This window comes from Lutjanus erythropterus, chromosome 18, assembly GCF_056507025.1.
Source record: "Lutjanus erythropterus isolate fLutEry1 chromosome 18, fLutEry1.hap2, whole genome shotgun sequence".
Taxonomy (NCBI): Eukaryota; Metazoa; Chordata; class Actinopteri; order Lutjaniformes; family Lutjanidae; genus Lutjanus; species Lutjanus erythropterus.
In genome coordinates this window covers 20,191,731-20,211,760 of record NC_139334.1, presented here as the reverse complement: position 1 = coordinate 20,211,760, position 20,030 = coordinate 20,191,731, and the positions used below count along the sequence as shown (strand labels likewise).

The following is a 20,030-nucleotide window of genomic DNA, read 5'->3' as shown; positions in this document are numbered from 1 at the left end:
TTTGCTCACATTTTTCATGAATTTATTTTTAAAAAATCAAAAACTTCTATGCACACTTTGCCTGCGTTTGTCTTAAATTCAAATGGTCAAAAAAAAGGTAACTCTAAAAATGTTCAGTTTTATTTTGAAGGGGAAAAAAGGGGATTTATGAGGCACTGATCTGTGGGTTTTTCCCCACTGGGCTACAGATACAGATTTTTTTCTCCATGGAGGACAAAGTCATGACCTGCTCTACTCTGCCTCTGATTGGCTTACCCTTATATATTTACCCTAACCCTATCCAATCACTCCTCATGCCTAAACCCAACTAATACAGCCAACAATGCCAAAAAGTACTGGCCAGTCAGATGCCTAACCCTTTGCTGCAAACTGCTCTTGCAGTTCATATCATTGTTATCTCTTTCTGTCTTAATTAGGGCTTTTTTAAAACACCAGTATAGTGAGTTCCCTGAGGGACCCCAGTGAAAAGCATCCAATTTGATTTACTGATTGAGTCCTTGTATGTTAAATATGTTGGTAAGATGAGGGTTAATGTGTTGTCTTCATGTCATGCCCAGCTGGTAAAGGCAGAGGTAATTTTAATGGCTTTATATAATGCTGCTGGGTAGCCTATTCTAAAGTGATACATCATAATTTATAATTTGGTTTATATTTTGTATTAATAATCACAATCTGCACCGTAACTTACTAACTTTTTAGATAAATGGAAGTAAAAACCATGTTCATCTCCAAAATGTAGCACAGTAGAAGTATGATGTAGCATTAAATTGTACTTTAATAAAATTATACATTACACACTGGGTTCCCAGTGGTGTAATGCTCTGTTAAATCTTGCAGGGGCTTTATTCCACTGGCTTCCCACCTGTGGGTCCTAACACCCACCAGGGGTCGCTAAAGCTTCACAGGGTGGTTTAAGAAAGGTTTGTAAAAAAACCATATACATTAGACCTATATTGTCTAACGCTGTGTTTCCCAAACTGTTTTTCTGGGGACCCACTTTTTAAATATGACAAAGCATCATAACCTAATTTAGGCCTGAACACTAAATCTTGGGAAGAATCAGTTTGTGCATAATTAAACATTAGTACATTAGCCATCAGCCTGCTTCATAAATGAGACAAAGTAAGTGAATTTTGGCAGAATTAACAAGCTCTCATTTTTTCTTCTCATCAGTTAAACAATATACATATTTTAAATATTAAATTTGCTGAATGTCTTCCACAGGCTTTTATTTATTTGGTGACCCAAATAAAATCTTCTGTGACTCACCGGTGTGTCCTGACCCAGTCTTTGGGAAAGACTGGTCTGCAATATAAGTCTGTAGCATTTCATTAATTCCTGTAAAGACCAGTGAAATAATTTATATCCTATTTAAATTTCCCAAGCTATATTCACAGAGCATTCACTGTAGGTATACAGTATGTTGGTAGGATGAGTACTGAAGAAGTGTAAGTTCAGTAGTATACACATATATGTATTTACATTCCAACAGGGATGGGAAGGGTAGTGCAGTGTAAGAAAGCATTGTCAGTTGTTCTGATATGAAGCATACATCCATTTTATGAAACTATGCTCATCAGTTAGGTCTCTGTGCCTCAAACAGACGTTATCTGTAGTGGTCATAGGTGTCCCACAGACCTCCTTGGTGGATATTTTTGCCCAGCAGGTTCTCTGCAAGGCCAGGTCCATATTAGACATCAAAAACCACCCTCTCCATGATGAGTTTGTGACCCTTCCCTCAGGCTGCAGAGTACCCCAGTTCAAGTGCAATGGGACTCAAAACTCCTTTGTCCATTGTGCAATAATCCTGCTAAATTTGCACATTTGATTTGCCATTTTACTGAGTGCTGTTTTTTGTTATTGTATCTGTATATAACATGTACAGGAGTCATTTCTGTTTTTCTCATCTGTCCGTACTTTGGTTGTTGGTTTATGTGTTATTTTAATTTGTGCTTTTTTTAAAAAAAAAATCTTGTGGTCTGACTGCAAGTCAAGTTTCCCACTTTGAATAATAGAATTGTCTGAAGTCTGGGGGATTTATAACACATGGCATCAAATTCAAAATCATTTTTTCAAACAATTCTTATAAAATCTGGGAAAGTCATGACATATCAAAGCAGTGAAAATAATTTTAGGTATGTTTTTTAGCTGTTAAAAATAGGTCAGTCCCCCAAACATAACTTCTTCCACCAATGCCTTCAGTATACAGCATAAACCGTTGTTTAATCACAGTCGTGTTAAGACGTGATCCTAGTTTTACAAAACTCTCGCGAGATTTGTACGTGTTTTTTCTTATTTGTGCACGTTGTACAAACTAATTGTGTTTCTTTAATGGTAAAAGACTGTGGTTAAGATATTGGTGGGTTTGGGTACAGAACACTCATGGTTAGAGAAAGATAAGTTTGTGTAATAATGATAACTCTCGCGAGATATTTCGCGGGTCTGGGGATCCCTTCTAGACGCGACCGACAAACCGTTGTTTAATTACCTGCTGCAGTAAACGTTAGTCAGCGGAGTTCTGTGATTGGTCAACGGGGAACTTTCAAACTCCTCCCCCTGTGCCACCGCAACTCGGTGGAGTCAGCAGCCAGCCTTCCAGCGCCAAAGGCAAGTTTTCGGGCACGTTATTAAGCTACGGTTAGTAAAATAACCCTCCGTTTTTACATAAATACCCACAGAGTCGGCACGTCTAACATTTCTTTTCTTTTGTGTCCGGTTTGTGTCGGTCACAGGCTCAGGAAAGCCCGAAAATGAGTCACTTTAAGGAGCGCTTCGTGACCCTGCTCCATGAGAAGAACTTTGTGACAGATCAGTTGGCGACGCTGGAAGAAAAAACGGGAGTGAAGAGGGAATATATCGCCCTGGGTATGTTAGCTACTCGGTAAAAAGTAAAGAAGAGATCCACTTTAACGTTTTTAGACGCTTCAGTGTGCATTAAAATGCTGCAGAAAACAATTACTTTGCTTAGGGGCTTAACGTCTCCTCCAAAAACTAGCAACTTTCTCCATGTTTTAGCTAGCAAACAAGCCAACTTCAACTCTTTTAGCTTAGACGTTGCCAGTCAAAACTGCAACTGGCAACCCGGTTGTGGTCACATTGTTGCATGAGTACTTGACTCTTCTGTGTGGTTTCATATCCTGTGGCACTAATAGCTTGTTCATTTTATTACCCTTCTAAACTAAAACCAAAGTTCATCCAGCTCAGCTCAAGATAAGAGTTGGTCTACAAATCTCCTTACAGCAGTGGTGGAAGAAATATTCAAGATCCTTTACTTAAGTAAAAGTAGTAGTACAACACTGTGAAAGTACTCCACTAAAAGTAAAAGTCCTACCTTGAAAGTCTTTAAACTTAAATGAAAGTATGTATTATCAGTAGAATGTACTTAAACTATCAAAAGAAGTCACTATGCAGTAAAGTGGTCAATTGCGTGTGTTGCATTTTACTGCTGTACATGTTTAAAGATGACATTTTAAACTGCTTCATGTGTTGGGTAAAATATGTTTGTAGTGTTGCTGTGCTGTGAGAACTAGGACTGCAACTAATGATTATTTTTAGTTTCAATTAATCTGTGATTATTGTCTCAATTCCCAAAGCCCAAGGTGATGTCCTCTAATGTCTTGTTTGGTCCACTGCACAAAGATATTCAGTTTATTGTTGTAAAGAAATAAAGAAACCAGAAAATATTTACATTTAAGACGCTGGAATCAGAGGATTTAGACTTTTTAGTTGTTAAATACTTCTGATTAATTCAGTAATCAATTCATAAGCGATAATTGTTGCAGCTCCAGTGAGACTCATGTATCAGAATCAAACAGATCTTTGTTGTCATTATACTCCAGTACAATGGAAATTACAAATGACTTCTCTATGCATTGCAAAAATATAAATGTATAAAAGTATATAACATAAATAAAAGCAGAAATAGTAAGAGCAGCATATTTCTGAAATGTCGAAGAATAATGCCTTGTGACAATGCATTTTCCAGCTAATCCAAGAGGTGATTTAGATAGATCATTTTTGCTTCAGAAGTACAGGAATTTTCCCAGCCCATAAAGAAACCATCCATCAGTCTATCACAACCACTCAGAATCAACACACATGAAGATGCATGGCTTAAACTGAACAGGAAGGGTATGGAAAACCTTAATCTAAAGGTAACTAGTATCTAAAGCTCTCAAACTAATTTAGTGGCATCAAAGGAGAAACACCTAGAATTTGTACTTGAGTCAATTAACTTATTTACTTTCCATCACTGCCTCACACACACACACACACACACACACACATTTTATAATATTGCTGTTGTAAATGAACTGCTCCTAATATCTCAGAACCACCACCAGCTGCTGGTCTCAGGGGTATTTTTATCACCTCCTGAAATATCCAGTTCAAGGCAGATATGGGAGGAGATTCTAGGATGACTGGTCGTTCAACTGCAGGCTGCTCTCAGTTAGCTTAGGTTGTGTTTTGACAGTGTTCTGTTGACAGTTTGCACAGTTGACACTGTGACACTGACACTGTCACTGTTGTTTTATTGCTCTGGCAAAAGCTACATACTTGTTTGAAATATTATTGAAATCGCAATATGGCAAAGTGCAATATCCGGATCACAGGAGCTGTGATTTTTTTTTTTTTTTTTTTTTTTAATGAAGGAAAAATGTGTGACAAAACAGCTTTACAATGAATCTTGGTCTCAGGATGTCAGAAAATGTGTGGGGTTTTTTTTAGAACAGACCCCCAAAAATGTCAAATCATCACGATTTTAAGACTTTTTCAGTGAAAATGAAAATTATGATGCAAAAAATATAATTCTGACTAATTATGAATTATATCTCAATTGTAATATCTGTCAAAATGACTGCAAAATTTCTTTGTTTTTTTACCATATTGTGCAAGCCTAGTTAATGTCAAATAGTGTAGTGTGTTTAGTTTAGTATACTGGTTATGGTCGAGTTTTGTGGGGATCTTAGTTATCTGTTGTACATGAAAATATCAAATCCTTGTTTCACAAATCTGGGCAAGATCTTACCTCCGTTTTTTTTTTGTTTATTTTTTTTTTTCTTTTTTCTTTAAAGGACGATACCTGAAGCACTCCAATAGGAACTAGGATGTTATGACATGTTAACACCTTTTCATGGTTTCTGAACATTTTTCATTGGTACAGAACACTGTAGGGCTGAGCAATATAGTGATCTCATCATCATTATGTGAGACTCATAATATGATTATATGAGACTAAAAATCGTCTCAGATTTTGATTGTATTACAGTAAAGTGAGGTAATTTTCTGAACCTACCAGACTAGCTGTTCTATTGCCGTGACGGGAAAGTGGGTCAGAAGTCTGCTTGCCCAAAGTCAGTTTTTACTCGTTAATTGATGAAAAGTTAATTGACATGTGTAATCTTCATTTAATAAATAAATTAATCAGAACAAGAACACAGTGTGTCATAGATGTGAATCAACAAACATTTTTACATATTGAAATTGGTATGACAATCCTCCCTCCTTTTCCCCAGAGGTGGACCTACTGTCTTGAGTGAGTGAAAGCATAGGCTATAGCGCATACCTCGCTAGTGACACATCTGCCATCAAATGATGAAAAACATGGATAATGTTATGATCATGTATGATCAGGGATATGAGTAACAGTAAGTTTCAAGTTCCATGTAAATGCCATGTTCTGAATATGATCAAAAACAGGATAACACTCAAAACTAGGATAATTTTGCACATGTGGACACAGGCAATAAAGACCAAACACCTCAGGCTATATTAGGGGTGGGAATCTTTGGGCACCTACCGATTCGATTACGATTACGATTCAGGGGCTACGATTCGATTATAAAACGATTATTGATGCATCTTTATGTATATTGATGCACTTTTTCACAAACACATTTCTTTTTGTCTCACTGAATAAGCATTCGTCACTTGCAATTTTTAAAAACAGCGCATTTGTAATAAGAATTCATTTCGATTATATTTTATTAAACTATTGGAAATATGTGCAAACTGGAAAGTACCAACAGTAGCCACTAGTAGCCGCAGCAACAGCAGCCTGCCGTCTCCCCGACTCCTCCGTCGGGTGGAATCGAGTTACGGCTTCTCATGTTTGTTGTGTTGCCAAAGTATTTTATTTTAGCTCGACACAGCTTACATATAACGTGGCTCTTGTCCAGTTCGCTTCCGCCGTCGACGTTGTAGAAGCCGAAGTGTTTCCACACGGCTGCTTTTAAATTAGAAGGAGCTGTTCGGACCTCATGGCGAGGTGGCTGCCGGTCGGCCATGTTTGTTTTCCGCTGTGCGCGTGTCGCTCCAGGTGCGCGTCCCAAAGTGTCCCGGCGATGACGCGTACCGCGCTTCTTAGTTCCACATTATTTAGAAGCTTCTGTATCACTTTAATTAACAGATTTAAATAATCGAAATTTGGACGTTTGTGAATCGATTCAGATTCATCCACGTCCGAATCGCGATGCATCTAAGAATCGGAAATTTCCCCCACCCCTAGGCTATATAGTCAACCTTTTGTCTACAATGGCACTCCGCTACAGGAAACATGTCAGCCAGGGTGACCTACATTCAAACCCACTGTCTTTCCGCAAAATTGATTGACACAAATGTGTGCTCACATCATGGTTATGTATTGAAAAAACAAATCTCAAGGTCACAGGGCATGTCAGTGACTGTAGATGTTAAATGCTGTACAAGAAGAGTTTTGTCTGTAATTAGCTGCACTATATCAGACCTGCATCATAAGCATGTTTGTAAATAGCCCTGAGGATCTTGCTATTTTCATTCAGGTTTTACAGCCTCAAATATAGAGATCCACCCCAACATTACAGCCCAATTTATATTTAGCGTTTTTTAAATACTAATATCGATATCACAAATGCCTCTGACTGTCTAAAATGCCTTATCGGGTATCAGCAATTATGCGATGGTGCACCGATCCGATATCGTAATTTAGTAGACCCTGCATCTTCTGAGCGGCACTTACAATTTTCAACCTGAACCAGACCATATGACAATGATAGCAGTCCTTTCACAGGAAAAAAAAATGTACAGGAGCATTGGATTTTGGAGGCAGATGTAAAATGTATACAAACAATATATCAGCAAATATTTACTTTATTAACATAGTAAATAAATGAAAACAAATAATTTTCAGTAAGGATCCTTTAAATGTGACTATTGTAGAACCGTGACCAAGATATGCATTAAGCAAGACATTGAGCAGCTGAAAAATAAACGTGTAAGTTGTCTCAGGTGGACAACCTATTTATTAGAAACACATTCTCTAAACTAGAGCTGAATTGATCAGTCGATTTATCAATGAGTTGATTGGCAGAGAATTACCCAGCAACAGTATTGATAATAGATTAATCATTTGTGTAATTTTCAAGCAAAATTGCAACCTAATGTGGTGCTTTTCTTTGTTTTTCTTTTGTTTTTTAAATTGATTATCTTTGGGATTTGAACTGTTTATTAGACAAATTAAGGCATTTGAAGATGTCAGCATGAGAAACCATGATGGACATGTTTGCTATTTTATGACATTTAGTAGAACAACTGATTAATCAAGAAAACAACTGGTTGACCAAAACTTTTCTTTGACATTTTTGTACAGCAAATTCTTGGTGTTCATTGGCTGACATGTCTTATGATACTAATACATCTGTGATGAGCTCATATGGGCTGAAAAACAAGTCAGACAATTTATCAGTTTGGCTTCACCTTACATTAAACCCTCTGAAGTACAGTATTGTGTAATAAAATAGGCTGGGCCCTGTCATTCCAGTGGCACTATTACCCTCTCAAGCTTAATAACATGGCCATATGATCACAAAATGACACTTTGGCCAGGTGGTGTCAGTTAAAGCTTAGTCGGATCTGCATTTAAGTACTTCCATGTTCTTGTACCTCACACATCACCAAACTGGCTTGCAAAACAAATACTGAGGATTGTATGCAAATACAATTTGGCACATCTCTACCCTGTATTTAGCAGAAGGTAGAAGCAAACAGAGCAGCCAAATTATACCATGGCCTGTCCTGTTTGCAGAACGTTCTTGTTAGCATGTTAGTGAAGCAACAGCCACTCATTTCACACTTCGGCCACATTGCAGGCATGTTACAAACATGTACACTGATAATGGGTTGCATACAAGAAATTCTTCCCTGTTGGCTCACTCTTATGTTATGTTGTACTTTGCCTCGATCCAGGCATGTCAGTCAAACAGTGTTACAAAACAGGGTCCCTTAAACTGTCCACTGATTAGTCTCAAATTCATGCTGACTCTTGTGGCACTCTGAAGTGTGAAGACTTTGTGCTGACTGGAGTAGAGAGGTCTCAGCTCTACTATGTGTATGCAACCAAACTAAGTGAGGATAATGAGTGGCTGTTATTTATCAACTTCATGTTTTTGTAAAGCTAATGTCTTCCCCTGTACTCTTTAACATTATGTTTTTGTGATGATTTGATGCTAAGAGGAACTGCATTTTCCGATGAATTACAACTCTGTAAGGAGTGGTCTGAGTCACACACATTACAGGATTACACAACTGTGTAATACCTTTTGTGCCCTAAATTTCAGTTTTTCCACAAGAAGGACACATGTTTCCATTTAAGGCTAAAAAGTCTTTGTTCTGTCGCATGGATGCTTTGTTCGTTTTCTAAGAGCAGTTCAGGAGTTGCAGTTTACTTGCTGAACAGAGCCAGATGGCATGCAGGTTTGGAAATGTTTGCTACAGTCCTGCAGTCAGCTTTTTATTATTCATCACTGCCTAACTAAAAGTATCAGTTTATGATTTCCCTATGCAAAGCGTTGCTGTGCAGACTGGAGTGTCTGATTATGTCAGCTGTTGTCTCTGCAGGGTCTTTTCATTTCAACCAGTTCTTCCGGTTTTGCCTTCATTGTAGAGAGACTGGAGACTGGGAATTGCATAGATATTTGTGTTGGAGCTGGGACAAACAAATGAGATGTAAAGAGCAGGCGGTGCTTAGAGCCTTAGATACTGTGTGACTTCATCATTTTTATGGCATTTGTGGTAGATGAAAATTATATATCATCAGTTGAGCTTTGCATGAATTTGAATGATGTATGAAATCACCTGCACCTACAGCTGTTTGAGGGTTAGATAGTCATCCCTCTGGTCCTGTTTTGCCTTAAACCTGTTCCCACACAAAAGATCTGGGGTTTGAAATGGTTTTATTGACCTGGAAATGTTTGAGGAAGTATATACACATTAAGAAAAAAATCTGCATTGTTAAAATCTTAGAAAAAATATGACTAATTATGACTAACCTTTTAAGGAAGAAATGGAAATGCTAAAATGATTGGTCAGACTGCAGTGTATTTTTCTTTTAAGTCAGCACCTTGCTGCCAACTAACCAGCAAGCTGTTAAAGCCTCTGAGTGGTTTAAGCAATGCAGCCAACTTGCTATTGTTAAGAGTGAGCAGCATACAGTTCAGTTCATACAGAGCTGATTCACTGTGCTGCAGACTTTTGTGTGTGCATGTGTTTGTGTGCATTTCAGAGCATAGCCTTGTAAAGCAAAACATCCTACATGCTCACTGGCCAGTTTATCATCTGTATAGTCTATCGCAATTCAATACAACAGCTCTGCCTTAAGTTTTTTATGTTTATACGATACGTACGTTATAGGATTGTACTGGACTACATTAAACTGAGAGGTGTTTCTGTTTTATGTTAGCATATTTTGTATAAATTTACATACATGAGGGAGGCAAAATATTAAAAGCACCTGAATATTATGGAGTCCTGTATAACCCCACCACTAACTATGACTTAGTGCTAAAATACATAATTTAATGAACACCTCTGTGACATTGTCAACAAAGACTGAACATTATGGGCACCATAAAAGTATGCTTGAGAGTAAAACGGGTCTTTTGGATTGCATTAGATTGTGCAGTTGTGCCTTATGAAATGATCATTGCGTATGTTTTGCCTTATACTTGCAAATGAAACTAGCGCTGCATCTATTATTTTCATTATTGATTAATCTAGCGATTATTTTCTCAGTTAATTGCTTGGGCTATAAAATGTCAGCAAATTTGAGAAATGCTCTTTACAGTTTGCCAGAGCCGAAGATGAAATTGCGTGTTTTTGTCTGACCCACAATCCAAGTCCCAGAGGTATTCAGTTTAATATCATAGGTAATTTAAAGGGGGAAAAAAACAAAAAAAACATAAAATCCTCATATTTGACATTACAAATTAAAAAAACTTGCTGATTAATTTTCCATTGATTGACTAATTAATCAATCAATGAAACTATTACCTTAAGTAAACTGCAGCAAAAGTATACAGCATACATTAGCCTATATGTGGAAATACCTGTTTGCATCGTACATTAAACATAGGCTGCACTGTAATAGTAAGACAAATTTTTGTTTTAAGTGATGGAAAACTGGTGGCATTTGTGGAATCTCTCAAATATTTTATGTGTACAATATAGGTCAGTGTGTTTTGCATGACTGTGTGAGCTTTGAGATGTATTAAGTCAACTCTTCCATTACTTGGATTTGAATAGCAGTGTTTGACTTGTGTTTAAATGCTCCTCCTAATCCTGTTTCTGTGCTGTCCTTACATCCTGCTATCAGACACACACTGTTGACAGCAAATGAATGTGGCTTGACATTAGACGCATTTGTCAAGTAACTGGATAACCTCAGCCTCCCCTTACTGTACCGCCTCCTGCTCTCACATCACCGCTGCCTCTCATCTTTCTCACTCTGCAGGTCTTCTGGGTTTTCTCGGGTTGTATCTTCTGTTTGGATATGGAGCCTCACTGCTCTGCAACCTGATTGGCTTCGTCTACCCAGCATATTTCTCGTATGTATGAAAATGTTGTAAGAAGAACTTAAGTAAATGCCAAAATGACACTGTATGGTGACAATTAGCTTAATAAGTTTAGAATAGCCAAATGGAAATGTTATATATAAATAGTACAAAATTCAGTTCCAACCAGTGCATGTTTTGATTTGTCTTAGCAGGAAAACCACCAATTAGAGCTGAACAATTAATTTAAATATGATTGAAATCACAGTATGGTCAAATTCAATATCCAAATGGTACAAGCTGCCGTTTCTCTTCAATAAAAAATGTGTCACACATACTATTATAGGTAAAGCACTGTGGTGCTACAGAGATGCCCCAGCCTATATAACATATTCTCCAGACATGAGGAAACATGCTTGCTGCAAAAATCATAATTTTAAAAAAAAATTTCAGTGAAAATGAAATGCAGAAATTACCATTCCTGCTATCTCTGTCAAAATAATTGCAATGTAATGTTTGTTTTTTGCATATTGTTCAGCCCTAGTTCATCTGTATCTATAATTATGTTCCTGTCCAGTCAGTCAGTATGTACAATACCAGAGTTTTGGACAGGACACCTCTAAATGGAATGCAGTCATTGTTAATTATTGAATTTCATCGATTGAGTGCTTTTCCTGATACAACATGTCAAAATGTGTCAGTGTACCAATTTGGCCTCATGTTTACAACTGAGAATAGATCTTATTTTTTTCCTTTACTCTATGGACTACTGAGATTGACTGTTAACATCAACTGTACCTCATCTCTGTATTCAACAGGCCTTGAAGACATTTTCACATGTCACAGTAGATAAAGGGCATGTATAAATAATCCAGTTACTAATGGCTGAATTCCATTCACCTGCTGTAGTTTGAGGGTTCTTGTATTGCTCATGCTTGCTCACTGTTTGCTGTCATGACCAGTCAAAATGTTTACAATGAACCGATAAATTGTATTTTATCATCATCATTATATGAACATGCATGATGAACACATTGCCTGAAATTTATCGAATAAGAAAAATCATTTTATTTAATTGTGTCATGCATTCATACTTATTCATATTCATATGCAAACCTTTGGCATATCAGATGGAGCATTGGATACATAGGCTGTACATTTACACCATCCATGGAATCAGATGAAATCCCAGCTTGCCATCAGCTACCCTCAGAGTAATTGGTGTCAATTTGGTGACTGCTGCGAGAATATCTATTACGATTGCTGAGGAAGGAGAGAAGAGCAAGGAAAATGTGGTTGACAAAGACCTTTTGGTGAAAAAGAACAACACTCCTGCTATTTAGAATTATTTTGTATTCATGAGAGAAAACGTGTTACAAAAACAGGTACTGTGTAAAGCATGCGAACAGTTAACAACTACCAGAGGAAACAAGCCAATATTCACACCTCAATATTAGTGTGTTTATAGCAAGTGATATCATCATTGTTTTATTGAACAATGTTAACGCACATCTCAGATTTCCCTGCATGTCTTACAGGCTTTGTGAAAAAGGTTGGGAAAACAAAGTTTTAAAAGATAGGTTCAGAGTTTTCAACATCTGTTTTAACACAGTGCTCATATAACATATGCACATTGAAAGATTTAATGGGCCCCTGTAATAATTTGTCCTCTATTTACTGTTTGAAAGTGATCTCTTTCTATTGATCTTTTTTGTTGTGGCAGCTCAGCAAAGAAAACACAGAGATTTAAAATGTAAAATTTTAAAAGAAAAAGACTCAAACTTTGATATATCCACGTTTTACTGTATTTGATTAGTGAAGTGTCACTTTGGCCTTAGCTGAACTTCTGAAGATTATTTGCACAAAACATGGACTGTGGATTTTGTCCCCCCCCCCCCCCCGACTCACACAGGAGTGGTGCCCAGAAGGGATTATATTGCGGCCAATATGGAGAAGAGGAATGATTACAGTGGCCAACAAGTCTGTCCCTGTACATATGGGAGTGTGAATGTTCTGCTAAGACCCACTTAGGTTCAGAGTTATGCACTATTCTTTACATGATGCTGAAAGCTACCATGTGATTTTTTTTTTTTATTGTAAACAAACAGATTTTTAAACATTGAATGCTCTTCACCAAATCTAAACCAAACTTCCGCCTTGTAAGAAATTTGGAAAGCCATTTTTGAATGATTTTAATAAGCATTCTCATGCTGGTACTTTAATCATAACCAAGTTCTCAAAAATTCTACTGTGTATCTTTACACATACTTCGGACACAATGACTTTTCATATTTGTACGTATTGTTTATGTTGTGACCTCCTCAGTCTCTTGAATCTTAATTTTTTCCTCCCCCTCCTCCAGTATTAAGGCCATCGAGAGCAATGTGAAGGAGGATGACACACAGTGGCTGACCTACTGGGTTGTTTATGGACTCTTCAGCATCGTTGAGGCCTTCTCTGACATCTTCCTCTTCTGGTTCCCCTTTTACTATGCTGGCAAGGTAGGCTGACCTTTTATTTTGAGGGATGTTTTTTAATGGGTGATGTTTGGTTTTTGCTTTACTATTGTCACTCATTAGCTCCTCCGTGTGAAGTTGACAAGTGACTTAAGTCTGCTTTCACTGTGAAACCACAGTCAGTCACATGGTGTTGACTCACATGAGAGTTGATGTCTTTGGGCATCCCTATGTTGTAGCTTTCCAACAGCGCCTTCTTGTGGACATGTCATGTAACTGCAAAATCAGGAAGGTTCTGTCTGTCAACTCCATGCTACAGATGAATTCATCTTCGTTTTTGATTATGTTGTCCATGTCCATGTTTTCCAATTGCACATGTTGTCCAATTGCAATTGCATCTTTTTCTTGCAAATTTGTTGTAAAACCGATACAGTATATTGATTGCAAAATGTATACAAACTGTTCCAAACTGCAAAAAATATATAAAAATGATAAACTCTAAAGATTAGTACATAATAGTGCATACACAATTAGTATTTGTACACAGTTAATATTTTACATGAAATTAGGACACAAAAATCCCCTTCAGCCACAAAAGAAGAACAAGTATTTCAAACAATTTCTTGTCCATTTTGACTGCAGAGATGAGTTTGTTATAACAAAGAAGCCTTTCTCCGACCATTGAGAGTCACCGTACTACCCAGTTGTATCTGCATAATTGTGACAATCACATTCTTGTCTTCATTGAATTGTTTTGAATTCAATGAATAAACTTAATCCTGAAAAAGGGATTAATAAACAATTCCTCATACTGTTAAATGAGATGGTAAATTAACTTAGGCCTGTTATGTAATGCATCAACAACACAACAGCACACATTTAATCAAAATGCCAACACTTCTCTTATTCAGTGCACAAGGCTGTGCATGTCAGGGCTGCAAATAACAATTAATTTATATATATATGTATATATATATATATATATATATATATATAAATTAGCTGCAGATTTTTTTGAAAGTTTTATTATTGACTTATCAGTCAGCCTATACCTAAGTTACTGAATTTATTATCACACAAGATAAGGAACCAAACAGTAGTCACTTTGACAGGAGGTCACGCAGCAGAATGATATCTAAGATCTGCCCTCTGCTCTCGCCGCAGTGTTTGTTCCTGATATGGTGTATGGCTCCGGTGACGTGGAACGGCTCTGACATCTTGTACAGTCGCGTGATCCGGCCATTCTTCTTGAAACACCAGGCCACCATGGACAGTATGGTCAGCGACCTGAGCTCCAAGGCTAAGAACATAACTGAGACTGTCACAAAGGAGGGTGAGATACCCACAATATACATGCAAGTACAGCCACTTATATTTACTGCATGTAGGCCGACTGCAGCAACATATTCTCATGGCAGACAAACTTCTCTACCACCTCACAGACCTGCCTGGGCGATATCACCTAAAATCATAAATGATTTCTTATTAAACACACCTGTGTGCACGATTAACTGTCCTCACAATTCATCTCATATTAATTATCTGTACTGAACAATACATTTTAAAAAAATCCAAAATGTAACATACTTTTAGTAGTAGTATGTAATGCTTTTAGGTTTATATTTGCTAAAATAGTAAAATCTATCAGGCTATCAGCAAAATGTTTTAGGGTAAAGAGTGAAAGTATGTTCTTGCTTGGTTCAGGCATATATTTCATCTGCTCTGTGGAAACAAACTAAGTCATCTGCCCTGATATTGCTAAGTCAGTCTGCTACCCAACCCCTCACTGACCAGCTATAGCAACCTGAAAGGGTCAAAACTCAAACTCTAAATTCCCATTTTTAAATAAAAAAAAAATATCTTTTCCATGTTATGTATTATTTTCTTATGGCACCAGCCTGGCAGTATAGAAATTATGTTGCTGAAATGAAACTGACTTACATGTGGTATGTATTGTTGTATGATTTAACTTTACCCGTAGTGTAAAAAAAAAGCAAGCAGAAATCACTGCAATATCGAATCACAATACACATCAAATCGGCACCAGAGTATAGTGTTGGTATTGAATAGGGACATAAGTGTATCGTCCCAGCCCTACTGCTAACCTTACTGCGCTTCAGCAGCTAACACACTTGGCTGCCTGAATGCAGCCACATTGTCTTTCTCATCTTTTCTGTCCCACATACTTGCCAAACAAGCATGCACCAGAGCCAGTCTGTTATTTTCTGGTAGCATGTCTGTTAAGCTTTGTTTTGACCTGAATCTTGTGCCCTGAGAGGAGCTGCTCTCTAGGGAGCTCCCCCAAGAACCACAGGAACTACATACCTTCAAGGTTTGTTTTTCTGTTTCTATTCACACCACCAATAGGAACAAAGAGGGGACTTAAACACACCAGTGGTTGATATAGCAAAGTCACTTTTGCACAACATACAATACCTCACTGTATATCCATTTGTTTGTGATTTGTATAATATTATATAACTGTGGTAATAATAAAACAGTTGAATTTTTAGTGAAATAAAGGTCAGCATGATAGCATCAGCAAATTGATGTTTATTTCCCCGAAATAAATTATATACATTCAATTTTGTTTCACTCCGGTTATTAATGTTATGACTGTGAGCAGTGGAAAGCAGCCTCTCTGCTGCACTGTGGGCTCTGGAAAAAGCCCTCGCTGTCCAAGATGTAGAGCGGGCACAGAAACAGACTGAGTAGAGAGTTATTTATTTTTTTCACCACAGAGTTGGTTGATGTTGTTTAATGCTACAGTGATTGTGGATCAGCTGGTCTCATTTGTCACTGCTGATCGCTGCTCTCTTTCAATAACGTTAGTCTCTGGCTGATGGTACAGAGAGTTTTCACCATATATCTCACATTCTCCAAGCAAAGATAATTATTTAGTAGGGGAATCACAATTTAGATATTAAATTAAAAATTAAGCTTTCAGTTTCAGGCAAAGATGTCATGACAGTTGTAAAGGCATTTAACAAATAATCTGTTGATTACGCCAATCAGGACTTGATGGTCTAACAGTGTCGTAGTCATCAGTCATAAAAAAAAAAGTTTAAATCCAAAAATTGAATGGAATTGTGACCCTAAAATCGAAAGTCAAATTGAATGGTAGATTTGGAGAATTTTGACATCCCTAGTATACAGAATTTAAATCAAAATATGCGTGCAACCTCTGCCTTTTGTGAAGACAAATTACGAGATAACTCTAGCTTGTGCGCACTGTAAAGTGCCCAGGAGTTCTGCCTTTTTTTTCCTGACATTTGTGAATAGATGCAGAATTGTTCATGTCTGCATTGCAATACATCCAAAAGTACACCCCCCTCCCCCCACACACTGTTAGAAATTGCTCAGCTCTAACCTCACACTTCACACTGTAAAACTAACATCCTTATTTACAACAATCTGTTGTTTCTCTGATCTTTTTTTACCTTGCTGCATAATATAGTGTTTTTTTTGTTTTTTATCTTCTCTTTGTCCCATCAGCTGTTAACCTGGCCCTTAACCACGACAAGGACAAGTGAGAGACACGGGAAGGCTTTTTGTGTATGTGTGTGCATGTATGTGTGTTTGGGCACTTGAAAGAGTTACTCTGTGTGTGTGTGTGTGTGTGTGTCAGTCTGTGTTTTGTTTTCGTCGCTCTTGGTTTATCCTCCCCCCTTCCATGTGAAGAGTGATGATGATCAGCCTCCACCCGTCATGTGATGAACTGAAGCCTCACACTCCTGAAAATGAATTTAAAAAGCTGGTTTGTGCATCACATCAGTTTACTGCCATCGGTACTGCCAAGACAATCAGTGAAACTGTGACCTTTCACGTGATCTTATTTCTTTATTGTAGTGTGACAAAATGAGTGGAGAGGAATACGTTGAATGCAAAAGTTATGGGTAGTGAAGTCAATATTGTCATGTGTAATTGAGCCATTTGAGACAGAGAAGTGAGGCTAATAACTTAAGTTATGAGAACAGGTTGTCTTTAAGTGTGTCCATTAACATAATTTTCTAATATTGCTAATCAGAACTGGAACTATAGCATATCATTAATGTCTTCTTGCTCTTATATGTGCCAAGCAGCATTTAAGTCTGTTTGAGCTACTGGGATGACTTCTGTCTTTTGATATGTCTTAATTTATCATCTCATAATGATGAAACAATAAACCTGGAACCCCAATGAACTGAGTATCAGCGTCTGCATGGCTTCAAACTCTCATTTTCTTCTGGTGCCCTCTCTCAGAGCAGTGTCATTCCTCACAAAGAGGGAAATGGGATTTTATTTGGTCCAAATTACAATGTTCGCGCACCAATGATTTCTGTAATTGTTTCTTTATAGCAGTGGGTGAGTCAGGGAAATTGCATTTCTGGATCCATAACCTCTGTGGATTTGGTTCTAGCTCCTTTTGCAGCACCAAATTTTTTCTCATTAATGACCTTTATTAGCAGTAATATTAAATGGTGGGTAAATATCACGCTCTGGGTGTCTTGGGAAACATTAAAAGTTTCAGTTACCCTTTTCTAAATTGTTATATATCTATTTAAGAGAACGATAACCTCAAATTCTTTAACATCTTTGCTCTACATTATAATTTCCATTAAATTACAACCCTAATTCCAAAAACGGTGGAATGCTGCGTAAAACTTAGATAAAAACTGAATGCAATAATTGCAATCCCTTTTGACCTAGTTTTAATTGAAAACAATACAAAGACACGTACATATGTGATGTTCAAACTGAGACTGTTGTTTTTCTCTTACTGAATTTGACTCCTGCAACATGCTCCTAAACATTTTCAAGCACCAATTGTTGAAGTTTGGAAAGAAAAATGCCTTCCCACTCTTGGTTGATAAACGACTTCAGCAGTCCAGGGTCCCCATCGTCGTATTTTGTGCTTCATAATGCACAACACATTTTCAGTGGGACACAAATCTGGACTGCAGGCAGGTCAGTCTAGTACCAGAAATCTACTATTTCAAAGCAACAGTGATGATACACATGCAGTATGTGTCTTGTCATTGTTTTGCTGAAATACGCAGGGACATCTCTGAAAAAGATGTCTGGATGGCAGCATATGTTCCTTCAAAACCTGTATGCACCTTTCAGCATTAACAGGGCATTCACAAATTTGACAGTTAGCCTTGATGCCATGGACACTAACACACCACCGCTGGTAACAATCTGGATGATCCTGTCCCAACTTTTTTGCAACGTGTTGCAAGCATCAAGGGCAGGATGTGTGTACATTTACAAAAAAAAAACAGTTCTTCAGTTCAGTGCTAAATTCATTTGAATGTAGGTGAAACAGACAAGTCCTTGCATTCTGTTTTTATCTACGTTTTATAAAAAGTCCCAACTTATTTGGAACTGGAGCTGTAAAATCTGCAGGTGTAGCTGTAGATCATTTTGAATTAAACTCTTAGTATTACTTCAGTGTTATAGCACAAAATGTATGTTTCTTATTGAGATTTATTGCAGTGAAAGTACTAATGCTGAACACATTTTCTCTCTCATCCTACGTATCCACTTGATCTTTTGACCCGTCACCCTCAAGTGCATTTACCGGCATTCAGACGGCCTAACCACCCACACTTTAATCTGTGTTTGGCTCCGTATTCACGCTTGAGGGGCTCTGAAAGGGAGGCCTTTTGTGTTCGTGCACTGGATGTAATGCATGGGAAATGGTGGACGGAGCCGGTGCGATGGCCACACACCGCCACGAGGAGAGGAAGGCACCCATCTGGAAATGGCTGCTGTGAAGAGGTGTCTGCTGGGTGCTTGTTATGTATTCCCTCAGCCAGCGGTGGCCGACGGGTTATTGATTAAACAGAAATTGGACACAGAAACCAATTATTGCATTGTATTGCTGTGTGGTTTGATCCAGCGCTTTGTATTAGACCTGAAATAGGCTTAGGACGGCAGACGAAGAGGTGAAGAGAAGGGACAAAAGAAGGAAGGAGTGAATGTATGAAAGCATGTTTTATACATACAAAAACATTTTACAGCTGGCTTTTCTTATTACAAGCTATTTTTAGCCACATTATAGCAACATCTCATGAACTATTGAATGGACTGATATGAGTTCAAGCTCCTCAGAGGATGAATCCTCTCAACTTTTGGCATGTTGGCAATTTGTTTTTTTAGTGACGTGTCTTATCAACTCATGGATTAATTGCCTTTCACTTTGGTACAGATGTTCATGATCCCCAGATGATGTATCCTAATTAATTTGGTGAGTCTTTAGTTTGCAGCGCCACAAGCAGGTCAAAGTTTTCACTTATCATTTAGAGTGACCAGGCTTCCCACTTTATTTAGACTGAACAGCGGTTTTGTCCCTCGTCCTGTGTCCCACTTACTGACAAGATGTCCCACATTCTGATTGGCTCTAGTTTTGAAAAGTCAAACTACTGTGGGACAGATGGTTTTCTAAAATCTGGCCTTTTTTCCACTGACTGTGAGGAAAGCATGGAAGGTTGTCACCACAAGACACATGTAGGTCAAGTGCACGTTAACCTGTCATTGATTTGACAACCCTTTGCCCAACGGGGAAAACTGAGTCACCACAAAATGACAAACCATGCAGATTTAGCCAGAATATGATGAAAAACTAAGAAAAGGAAATGCAGCAACTACAAAGACTGGTAACTACTTATCTATTGTCTACTGTATGCTGTATGCTGCAGAATAGAAATGTTTATTTTTTTGATATTTTAAAATTTTACACTACCTCTCAGCATTGGAAACATTTCCCATATTGTCCCATGCAAAC

General features: G+C 37.7%; 1 protein-coding gene across 3 annotated transcripts; it reads left to right on the top strand.

Annotated features, from left to right (window-relative positions):
• Positions 1–2,487: 2,487 nt before the first annotated feature.
• LOC146310971 (receptor expression-enhancing protein 5) lies at positions 2,488–17,444 on the top strand. Of its 3 annotated transcripts, none has more exons than XM_084742474.1 (6): positions 2,488–2,607; positions 2,733–2,865; positions 10,766–10,859; positions 13,168–13,306; positions 14,426–14,594; positions 16,757–17,444. In XM_084742474.1, the coding sequence occupies exons 2-6, from the start codon at positions 2,751–2,753 to the stop codon at positions 16,792–16,794; spliced, it is 555 nt and encodes a 184-aa protein (XP_084598600.1). In that variant the 5' UTR covers positions 2,488–2,607; positions 2,733–2,750; the 3' UTR covers positions 16,795–17,444. The 3 variants fall into 3 exon arrangements, with proteins under 3 accessions (XP_084598600.1, XP_084598601.1, XP_084598598.1); XM_084742475.1 differs by having other exon boundaries at positions 2,495–2,637; positions 14,426–14,616; XM_084742472.1 differs by having other exon boundaries at positions 2,497–2,637.
• The last annotated feature ends 2,586 nt before the right edge of the window (positions 17,445–20,030 follow it).